This window comes from Neltuma alba, unplaced genomic scaffold, assembly GCF_004799145.2.
Source record: "Neltuma alba isolate B1F8T4 unplaced genomic scaffold, ASM479914v2 tig00012563_pilon, whole genome shotgun sequence".
In the NCBI taxonomy this organism is placed as follows: Eukaryota; Viridiplantae; Streptophyta; class Magnoliopsida; order Fabales; family Fabaceae; genus Neltuma; species Neltuma alba.
In genome coordinates this window covers 255,558-267,678 of record NW_021637018.1, presented here as the reverse complement: position 1 = coordinate 267,678, position 12,121 = coordinate 255,558, and the positions used below count along the sequence as shown (strand labels likewise).

The 12,121-nt window shown below is 35.1% G+C and overlaps 1 protein-coding gene across 1 annotated transcript; it reads right to left on the bottom strand.

The window, feature by feature from the left end:
• Positions 1-2,146: 2,146 nt before the first annotated feature.
• LOC114728622 (probable WRKY transcription factor 75) lies at positions 2,147-4,186 on the bottom strand. The gene is made up of 2 exons (XM_028915541.1): positions 3,640-4,186; positions 2,147-2,650 (listed from the first exon to the last, which is right to left on the bottom strand). Exons 1-2 carry the CDS (start codon positions 4,026-4,028, stop codon positions 2,473-2,475), a joined length of 567 nt encoding a protein of 188 aa, XP_028771374.1. The 5' UTR covers positions 4,029-4,186; the 3' UTR covers positions 2,147-2,472.
• Positions 4,187-12,121: the final 7,935 nt, after the last annotated feature.

Sequence of the window (12,121 nt, the reverse complement as noted above, 5' to 3'; positions counted from 1 at the left end):
AACTAACGACACTGTGTGTGTGTGATGAATCAATCCGCTGGGACAAATGGGAATAATAAGAGAGGGAGTGAGTGATGAGGTATTACGAGTAGGTCGGGGTTTTGAGTGGAAGGAAGAAAGCTAAGAGGGTTCAAAGAATGGATGATGGCAATTTATCAGAGGATTTGAGTGGGATATTAGGTAGTGGCCTGCTTTGTGGAACCTGAATCATCAATATATGTAATGTAATTGCTGATATATACACACACACAAGAATGAAGCAGCATCACTTCCAGGCTCGTAAGAGATGGCAAGTCCTTTTGCTTTTTTAACCCTACGTGTACAACTAGACTCGATTAGGTGGCCAAACAAAAAGAAAGGAAAATTAAGACTGAATTGACTTAATTTTTTCCTTTCTTTTTAAACAACAAGCTAGGGCAAGCGTCTAGCTTAGCTTGAAAAGGAGTGAGAGAGAGACAACCAAGTCCTGGGGCTATTGTAGTAGCTGACCTGGCATTCAAGAGGGACGTTCTTGAGAATTTGAATATCTAACTGATCGATAAATCAGAAAGACTAGGGATAGCATAGGCAAACTTGGAAGAAAACTTGCAAATCTGATACGCAAGCACGACGGGCCTTTTCCGCGTATAAATATTTTGAAAATTTGGCTGAAAATCGACTAAGAACTAAGATTATTCTATTCGTTGGAATGAAAATTCAGTATGTGGGCTTATACATGCATATATGTTAAAACCTGATGACATTATTTAATTAAAATTTAGAGCTTTTTAAACTTAAGGGCGCCATAAATATAATGTCATGGAAATAAAAGAGTAGATACCGAAATTATTTTTACAATTTCATGACGAGGGCAAGCCAAACTAAAAACATTGCAAATTAATTTGACAAAGGATTATAATCCTTAGATGGCACTGAACCATGAAATTAGTTTTTGTTCTCCCCTTTCTAAAGGAAAAAAACCAAGGGATCTGACACTGTATATTTGAAAGATCGATCCGTTGAAGCCTACAATTCTTTTGATTCATGAATTCGTACGTGCTTCCACTTTAATCAGCACTTCTATTCTTCATAATTGATATGTCTGTATATGAATCATTTCCTTCACTGTTTCATTATTCTTTTCCATGTCCCGTCAAAATGGAAGAGCAGAACATAAGCATAGGCATATTATAGAAGTTGGTCCAACCTTATTAGCTTGAGCCCGTGTGCCTCTTAGGTAATACTGGTTAATTATATTGGAGGCTTTACAAACAGCTACCTGTTGCTGCCTTCTTCTACTCAAGGTTCATCAAAATTACCCAGACTACCATAACCTTCTTGTCACTGTCTTTACGTGTAAATCTTAGTTTCATACCATGATCTGGGTCTTTTGGGGATGTGATATAGAGGTGAGCAAAATGGATCCATTTGCTTTATGTTTTCTTAAACAACAATGATGAAACTAAAGTTCAGGTGCTTCCTTTTTAATTGCTCCTGAAACTTTACCATTCAAAAGACGTTCCTTTTTTAGGACTGATCTTTGAGGTCATCCCATAATTATTAGCTCATATGTATGCCTTGAAAAGCAGCGCCATCTTCATTTCACGGGCAGAAGAATGATAATTGGCGCCTATCATTATATTGTTGGTGATACGAGAATACGGGGATTATATTATTCTCGTATAGGTATTAGATCGTTGAAGGGACTTCGGGAAGATCATTGGGTCGGGTCGAAGTTGAATCTGATATATATGGGTCATCTACCATATTTCTTGCAGATTAATGCCATTACAGGAACAAACGAACCAACAATATATATACACGGCCAAATTAAAGTAATGCTCTGATCATATCCTTTTGCATATTTAATTTGGCACATGAATGAAACCAGAAGAAAAGCCTGCTTCATTATATTATGTGTGTCAGGCATGAGTATTCGTACATTGATTCTGATAACCAACTCGATGTCTATCGGTTCATGATAAAAATAAATACCATGCACGAACATAAGTAGTTATGTTATTTAGAAATCAACCATTGTAAGGTAATTAAGATAATCACCTGTTCACTGAAAGCCTGATATATATGGTTTGTTTCGAGAATAGGTGGCTCCCAGTAGAAGCTCTTAGAAAAAGAAGCAAATGCTTGCCTAACACATATTTGAAGAGAAAGGGAAAAAGGCAAAACTGCTTGTTTGTATTTCAAGATTCAACATACCTGAAAGTGATTGACATACAATCGACCGACCATCAGAAAGAAAGATAATACTACTGCTGCGTAACATTTCTCTAATTAACCAAAAGCAGTATATATTAATATGGAACTTGAGAACTAATTAATTCCACATTACAACCTAACATTCCAAAATAAAGATCAAGATTGTACAGAGAGTAGTGGTGACACTAATAATAATGTATTTTATTGTAATAAGGAAGGAAAGGAGAAACTAATTAATAGATGAGAGAGAGTCCAGGAGGCCTTTCCCTTGTGTTTTTAAAAGGGAGCGTATATATGCATCTGACTTAAAATATGCTCGAAGTTGTCCGTTGTCTTCTCAATTGGATGTGTGTGCACTCCTTCATATGTGGTCACCACTACCCCTTCGTCTTTCGTCAGACGTTGCACTTGCTTCTTCACATTGCACCCTTGATGAGTACACCTGTAGTAGCTCCTGTGAAGATTACGCAATACATATTCATCAGACATACATATATCACCCAACAATTCAATATACATATAAATATAAACGATTGTTTTTCTTAATAACTATGTAAGACAACTTCAGTAACTTTGATATTAATGAATGTTTCTAAGTAATTAGTGGCATGATAACATCATTCAAGAAGTGATATGAATCAGTGACTTCGCCCAGAAAAGTACAGAATAGAAAAGGCAAAACCGATGATTTCACACCACTGATCTGACCCTTGACTGATTGACATATATCGATTTGGAACGAGCACGGTACTGATATATATATGTATATGAATATGACATGATGACTTGAACTAATTATCTCAAGATCAATTATGGCTTTGATCGTACGTAGTATCTATCTATTAAGGCAATTCTATTCAGTACGTGATTAACATGTTGATCAATATCTTTATCCAATTGGCGTTTGTTTGGAATTGGCTATTCACAATTGCTAGCTATAGTAGATAAACTGATCGATGGGGTCAATTCGTAAATTGGTATGTGTACTATGGACCGTTTTCTGGATTCTGGATCTCCGCCATTGAATGTGGGGTATCAACTACTAAGATCATACAACTGCGTGCACGGATCGACCATATATGTGTTTTTCTCGTTTTGATTTGACTCATGCAAGTACATATTTCAGCGAGAAGCACACATCAAAGTTAGATATAATTAAGTGCAAATAAAACGAGGGGGAAATTAAGAGCCTGGAAGAAAATCATCAAACCCTAGCCATGATCGAGAAACCATCTCTAAGAGCATGTCCAGTCATAATAATCATCCAAAAGAAAATTGACTCAGAACAACACAGACCCCACCTTTCGAGGTATACTAGCAGGTCACATGCAGTTATATACATGCATATATATATTTATAGATTAGGCGGCCCGTGAAACCAGACAAAAAAGTACATAAAAATGAAAGTAAAAGAAAAGGAGCGATGAAAAGTGAAAAGCAGACCTGGGGAATTTGTTGTTTTTAACAGCTTTCTGGCCATATTTTCTCCACCTGTAGCCATCATCAAGAATGTCAACCTGGCTCCGAGTTTGGAAAGCAAATCGAGGCTTTCTAACCTTCTTCTCTCCTTTCTTTTTACCTGTGCCGCCGGCACCACCGCCTACCTGATCATCCTTCATATTCCCGCTCTGAGATAACAGCCCATCTCTAGCTTCTTCTCTTTTCTGCAGACCACTGCTTTGATCACTAGGCCTCAAACCCAGAAACCCGTTCGAGATTTGACCCTCGAAGTTACTAAATCCATGATGATAAGAGCCACCCATGGCACTCGTTGGCATTTTATAGCTTGAAGAAGAAGTAGGACCAGGGAACAACATGGTATAATTCTCCATTGGAATCAGACCAGATTTTTCCCTTACTGTATATGGTGACAGAGAAAAGGAGTTAGCTGGGAGGAGGAAATCTAAAGGATATATATGTGTATATATATGGTAAAAAAGGCGAGAAGATTATTGCATAGTGGTGGGGGCAGCTAGCTAGCGCTTAGAGGAGTGGCTGGCCAGTGAAAAATGGGAAGGCATACAGCGAATACGAGTTAATATGACTGAGAAGAGGGAATATAAAGATACGATATGCGAAAGGGCAATACGATATATATGGAGACGATAGTGTCGTAAACGGCACGAAAATTGTCTTCTCAGGATATGTTGATGAGAAAAATGAGTTCCATTCCTAAACAGCGCAGCGGAGTTTATTAGAAAAGGATCGAGAAAATTTGAGGCGGCGCCATATCATCATTAGCATTTAGCAGGACAAAGACATCAACGTTATTAATTCGTGGCTGTAATACATGTATAAGCAGGTCGATATTACCCTTTTTTTTTTAAAAAAAAAAAAGAAGATTAAAAATGAAGGATTAATATTACACAGTACTGTCGGCGGGGGCAAGATTAGATTTTTGAATTGCAATTGTCAATGTTATACCCATATAATTGCAAGAGATGGAAATCCAATCGTTGGTAATTTGAAATTGGAACGAGGGCGTGATTTAAATGAGAGATGAGCAGAAGGCACTTTATTGGGGTGAGTGGGTCACCTTCGTGAACATTGTGGTTAATGTGTGGTAATCAGGACGAAGACTAGAAACAGCTGCCTTTGAAGTTTGAACTGATCCTTTCGGGTACATCATCACGCTTCACACGTGTATCCCTTTCATACGTGAATTATCTACGTGCTTTTGACTTTCCTCCCTCTCCTATGTAGGAGTATTCCTCAACATCATTCTTTTCGAGTTATGTTTGCACAGCAACTCTTCCTGTGCAGTAATTCTACGGAGTGGTTGAATTGGTAATAACCACTCTGAAACATGATGTTGCAGTACGAAGGAAAACGCAGTTTTCATCAAAAACTCATTCTCCCACATATATTTCCCATGCCACGGTTGAATCCGAGCAGATTGAAAGACAACAGAATTAGATCAGTAAAGTTTTGCAGCAAAGGAGTAGTTCATGTAAAATCGTTCTTTTTTTTTTGTCACCCGTTTCGCCATCAACATGTCGAGCTATATTTCCCTTTATTTCTTGCTGTGAATATTCTTTAAGCTATTTAAATGTATATACTGCAAAATGGGGGTAGGTGGGTGCGATGTTTTGACAGTGAATGTGGCAGCGGAGGATCACCTTCGCACCTTCCGCGAAGTTGCTGATGATGGGAACTGATATGTAGTGGGCACTAACCCTAATAAGGGATATATAATTATATATATATACACACATACACATATATTAATATTAATACACGCACACTATATGTGATATTGATGGCTTGTTTAAGTGTTATGATGAGTATCATTGGAGCAAAAGGAAAAAAAGGAGTATTAGGAGTGTCGATTTTTAATCTAAAACCTATTGTCTCTGTGATTTCTTTAATTTTGAGCCTAATATATATATTTTGTTTTATTTATAAATACGTGGATTCTTTCTCCTTTTCCATTTCCATATAAAGTCTCTCTTTTGCAAAGAAAATAGTATGTCGTTATAATGGAGGATTGTCATATAGAAATCACTATTATTAAGGTAAACTGACTACATCCCTTGAATATCGTATGCAAAATTCACATTATTTTTACATCAAATAAGTTGGAATGAAGTGGCTGCTCAATTTGTTCCCCCTTTGGATCGAAGTAATAGTTCAGTAGAACAACTTGATTAACTGCGGGGGGTTTTGTTTTCGCCGTAAAATTGATTTATGGACATGAAATAGCGTTTTTTTTGGGGGGGGGGGGGATTGTGGGTACGTGCTTATGTGTCAAAGAGAGAGGAGCTGGTTTTCTTGGGAAGGTCTGAGAGGAAGAAACAGAGGGATTTGAATTCTGAAGGGTATGATGTGGTTGAGAGTGACCAGAAACTGTCATTAATTAAACAACAAAAGGAAAGCATATTCGAGTGGGGTCGTCAAATAAACCGAGAAAACCAAGCAAAAGACTAAAAGCCTCAATTATTTTTTATGTGTCACTTCAATCTCCTCCTCCATTCCCCTGTGTATGTGTTCCACCTATATATGCTGCATTTACAGCAAGTAACTACTCCTTTCATTTCTATACTTTTTATAATTTTTAAATTGACTATTTTACGTAAATTTAAAAAATAGTTAAAATAAATTATTTATTGTAAAAACTAAATATTATTATTAAGTGATTGCATCCATAATTGCAGCATATCCTTCTTCTTTTTCTTCATTGCATCCGCATAAATATTCCTTAATAAGAATCCTATGGTTGTGTCTTTGTGAAGCCATCTCCTTAGAGAGAGAGAGAGAGAGAGAGAGCATTGGTTGTGATAAAGACGGGATATGTAGAGAAGCATGTGGGTTTGAAGTTTGAAAAAAAAAAGGTGAATTAGGTCTGCGCAGCCTCTTTTCTCCACTGCAATAATTATAACATGGAAGGAATAACATAACAACAAGAAAAAGAAAATTTCATTTCTAATCCCTATAGTTTGCACCGGGCCAGTTTTAATTTGAAATCGGTCCTTATTGCAGGTTAATTTTTTCAACATGCTCCCTATGTACTTACTTTGCCAAGACCAAAAGTTACTCACCGCAACATTACATTCGCCACAGTATAATGTCATACATGAACAATTCATGTAAATATTGCTTACGTGGCAGCTGACTAGCTCACAAAAGCAAACCAGTAAGTGCCACGTCTGCCAGCGGAACATGCATGAGAATGCAATGCACCTCTTCGATCTCCTCCTTTGATTTGAAACATCCAGACACGTACTTTCGACACATTTCCGGCAACTGCGTCTGCATGAACCATCCTTATAGTGTCCTACTCCTTTTCAGAGTTTGATTTGGTCAATATCGTACGTCGTCACCATCAGGACCAGATGCAGCCCAAGAAAGCGACGTCGTTTTTTCTTTTTTCCCCTTTCTCGCAGACGCGGTGGGAAAATGTAAGACGCATAAGCAGTTTTAAAACCATTTGTTCCATATGTAATATTTGGGCTATGGGAAAAGTACAGTAACAAGAGGGAGCGGTTCAAGAGAATTGAGAGTAAAAGAAGTGATTCCAAAAGAGGTGGAAAACCAAAGGTTGGAAAAGCTTGAAGTTGAAGAGGACGGAGGATTAGAGAAAATATTGAAAGTGGGTTTAGTTTGAAACGTCAAATGGCGTCGCGTGACACACTGTATTTGTTTGCAGGTAGCAAATCAACCTCCATGAATCCCAACTTCCCATCAATCCATAATTCTTCACTTTCACATCACATTACCTTAGAATTTTCCAACGCGTTCGCCCTAATTCAGTGTTTTTTGGGTCCACCATTTCCGCATTCAGTGTGCCACCATTCAAGGTGTGGAATAATATACCTCTCTCCCTCCACACTTCCTCCTAAGATGTATCTTGCTTCATTCTCATCATCACTCCTCCTCCTTTCTTTCCTCACATGTGATATTCAATTTATTGTTTTATATATCCTTTTCTTCTCATTCACCACCTTTAAATTTCCCTATTTTGTATTATTCTTGGTTTCATGTATAACTAAACATATACTCCTCCTTTTGACAGGAAAAAAAAAACATATACTCCTCTAGTTCTTATATACTCCTCCGGTCCTATTATAAGACCCCATTTGACTTTTTATTTGGTCTTAATTATAAGACCCCAATCCATTTTGTCTCTTATATTTATGCATTTTTTCCAAGATAATCCTTCTAATAATGATAGTTTTAGCCAATATACCTAATTGCAAGGATATTTTAGGAATGACAACACTTATTTATTAAAATAACCACTTATTACTTCCTTAATCTCTCAAATAAGTCATTGGTCTTATAATTAGGACCGGAGAGTAAGATCTATTTAACTAATTTAATTAGATTAAGAAAGTTAGGTAAGTTAGTTAATTATAAAAAAATATGACAATGTTTTTAGGAAAACACTATATTCATCTTTCTTAATATCATTCCTTCTTCTTCTACTTGATTATAGTTCAGGTAGTATTTATAGGGATAATTTAAAAAAAAAATTAATAAGTATGAGAAATAGGCCTTATATTTGGAACCAAAATCAACTTAATAATTAGATCATATATTAAAGACCAGAAGAGTATATTATATTGTCTCTCTCTCCGCTAACCAACAAACTCTAAGAACTTGTCTCGCTCCCCACATTCTATCTTTGGATTTGTTCAAGTTTATTATTTGTATATGAATAGTGTAATGATTTCTTAATTCCAACATGCATGTATGTGAGCCGACTAACATCCACACGTCAACTAGGTCAAATAATGAATTATACATATTCTAGAGAGTGTGTGTATGTGTCTCATGCAATGCCAGGTCTTACCCACCAAGTCCCTATTTTATATATATATTTTGTGTTCAGCAGAGAAACTTCAAATATATACGGTGCTTGCATGCGTAGACAAACGATGGAAAATTCAATTTGACATCGATCATCCATTTTTAATTATAAATTGCATGCCTGTCTTCTGGATATACTTCATTGGAAACTCTCTCGCCTCGTAATTAATTTGGACGAGAATTCGGTTTTCTCCCCCCCCCCCTCAATCGATTTTACGTACGACAGAGTCTCATTGACCCTACCTTTCATTTGATTATCTAATTACTATCTCCGGTTCTTAATATAAGAGTTAGTTAACTAATTTGAATAAATCAAGAAAGTTTGTTAAATTAATTATTTAATTTGTAATAAATAGATGCTGCCCTTTCTAAAATGTTCTTACTAATCATGTATATATTTGATGAAACTTTTAATATATGCAGCTATTACAAGGACTATCTTGAAATAAATAAATAAATATAAGAGACAAAGTAATTAGGTTCTTACATTTAGGACCAAATTAAAAATCAAACTAATTTTTATATTAAAGATAAGAGGCAGTATTAATTTCTATTATCCTCATCTTATATGTTTACAATAACTTGTGAAAACTGTGCCTTCAGAGTTTTTCCCAACACTTGCATGGGAGCTTAATTATTTGGGAAGAAAAAAGATTAATCAAGTTTAAATGCTTCAGTCTCATTTAAAATTCATGCCGGAGATCATAATACACTTAATGATCCGTAAGATAAGCCACTTTAATTAATTTATCAAGATAAAAAAAGAATAGTTTACTCATTAAGACTGTCTCAAATTGAATTTTTTTTTTCTAAGTTTACCTCTATCAAATAAAGTTGCGAAGAAAGGAAAAAAAAAGTATAAAGAGTTACATTTAAATATTAACCGCGTGCAGGGATAAAATTGATAAATAAACATTAATTACTTTTCAAGTAGCTTATATTTTGGATTAAGTCATTCTTATATAAACGCCTTATATTGTGAACTAGGTGAAGTATATATTTAGGCCGGTTATTATTAATTCTTAATTGCCGGATTAATTCAGTCGCCACATTTATTGTAATCAAAATCTGTGTGCCCTCGCGTGTGTTAGGCCAGATCAATAACATAAGAGTTGACATCATGATTTTATTTCCTTCTTACGGCTTTGAATTTAGACTTTTCTCTAAGGAGAGTATTTCGCAACTTTTACATTCTATAACTGTAATTAACGAAAAGTTACTGTTGGGAAAAAAATTAGCGGTAAGTTGCGAACAATATTAGGAATCGAAATAATACTGTTATAACTTAGAAGTGAATCTGGAGGGCTACACGGCGTAATGAAGAATTAATTAGCTATATAGAGGAGTAGTGAATTAACTTAAAGCAAGGAATGGAAGCGGCTAATAATTAAGGTGCTAGGTTAAGTAGTGGTTAGATTTAATTAGCCTTCTTAATGCATAGATGCAATGTGTTTCTGTTCCACCTAACCTATTGCAGCTAAGGTCCTACGTCTTTGATGTTTCATCCTCAGGTAGCTAGCCAGCCTCAATTAGTTAGCCCTAATCCCCTATTATTTCTTCAATCCATGACTAATCTGTACTTATAATTTGGTTAACACAGTAAACCCCTAATATTATCAAGATCTGGAGATTCTCCTTTTTTTTTTTTGGGGAAAAAAATTAGTTTCGAAAGTTATACATAATTTAGTGTTTCAGCAAAATCTAACAAGGGCCAAGGAAAAAAACTAGAATCTAAAGAAATACTCAGAGATGTAAGTAGATAATACAATTTTAAGAGAATTTCATATGATTTTTCATTTATATATTTTAAAATTAATTAAGAAAATCCAGAGTCATCGCAATAAATTAAGGAGAGCACAGGAAATCACGAGTACACCACCAATCATTCATCTGCTGAAAAAAAAAGAGATTGGATTATTATTGTAATTTGGTTTAGTTTGTTAGTTTAAAAGTCAAATAATTATAAATAAGCGACCTAATTGTTGGCCGACGCCCCCCGTACGATGCCTAAATACGCCCATCCACCTCCTATTCACTTTATCACCCTATCTGTCTTTTTTGGTAAGCCTTCCCTGTCTATCTTGAAACAGTTTTATTTCCAAAATTCAATAATGTAAGTTAGTGTTTGCACACACACTTGACTAATATATCTTTTTTCACGCAATAAATAGAACCAAAATAAATTAACTACTTCAGTTTATAAAACACTACTATCTATTGAGTTCTCAATACCGGATCGATCGGTTTCAAATTTTAATGAAATAATTTGTAGCTTATTTTCAAAATTAAAATGTCCTTGTAATTCTTAACTTGACTAATATAATTTTTCCACCTCCCCCCAAAATAATGAACTGTATCAGCCAAAAGGTAATTTTGAAAAGTTATAAAAAATTTATATTTAACTAACTTATTTAATTTAAGAAAAATAAGCTCCTCCAACCATTAACGAAGTCAGCCATATCTCAAATACTTCATTGTGTAAAATATTCTCCAACCGTGATAACTAATAAAGCCAAATTATGTGTGGATGTAATCTTACACAAGAAGGGTGGTTGGGTTGGGGGGGGGGAGGGTAAGTAATTATCATCCACTTTGGGGCTCTATAGATGTTTTCCCCAAAAAAACTTGAAATTATATATGTAAAGTATTGTTCTCCAGTTAAATCAAGATATGAAGTTTTTCCTTTTGCCTCATCATTTACCTTGTTACATACAACCTCAATTTGTCCTTATCTACCATTTAAGGTTTTATCATAACAATACAACAACACAAGTAATATCATAGATTAAATCTTTTTAGCAATTGATGTTGTTTAAAATTGTTGAATTAATGAAGATGAGAGTACAATTTTAAAGGTTTAACATACAAATTCATTTTGCAAGTTTTCATCCAGGGGTAGTGGACACCCGAAAGTTTTATTAAGTACAAATATTTGCTTTCGAAGTTTAAAATGATATCAATTTTATCTCCTAGTGTAAAAAATATTAACAACTAATATTATTATTTTAATGATCAACGTTAGTTTTTTAACTGTAGAAAAAAATTTGCACCTAAAAAAATTTAGGGGTAGCGAACGTAAGTAAAAACTTTCAATATCCCATTTTAAAAACAAATACTAATATTTAATATTCTCCTAAGTTGTAAGGCCTTAAAATACATATTAAAAGAACCTCAAAAAGGACACTTGAAAAGAATGGAAGCTGTTGCGACTTAGTGTCCCACACAAGTCGACCTCAAAGTCTCTCACACTTTGGTGGGTTAGTGAGATTGTTTTGAATCTCTACTTCACCTCTATAAGGGAACAGTTTCAGGATCAACTCAAATCAAGTCTCATCTCCAATAACGTTAAAAGCTTCACTTGCCTTTTCAGATTTGTGTATATATTTCACCTCAACATAACATTAAATTCACAAATACGAGAGAGTAGTGGGGTTTAATCACAAAAGAAAAGATCGAATACGACTGCTCAACACTGTAAGTGCACAGTGGAGTTTTCTACTTTCGGTGGCGGAGCCCATTGATATGTACTCCATCCACGACACCTCATGTTTTCAGCACTAATACACACGGCTGCTATACTGTTTTTTCTCTGGGAAAATAGCAACAAAAAAAAGCT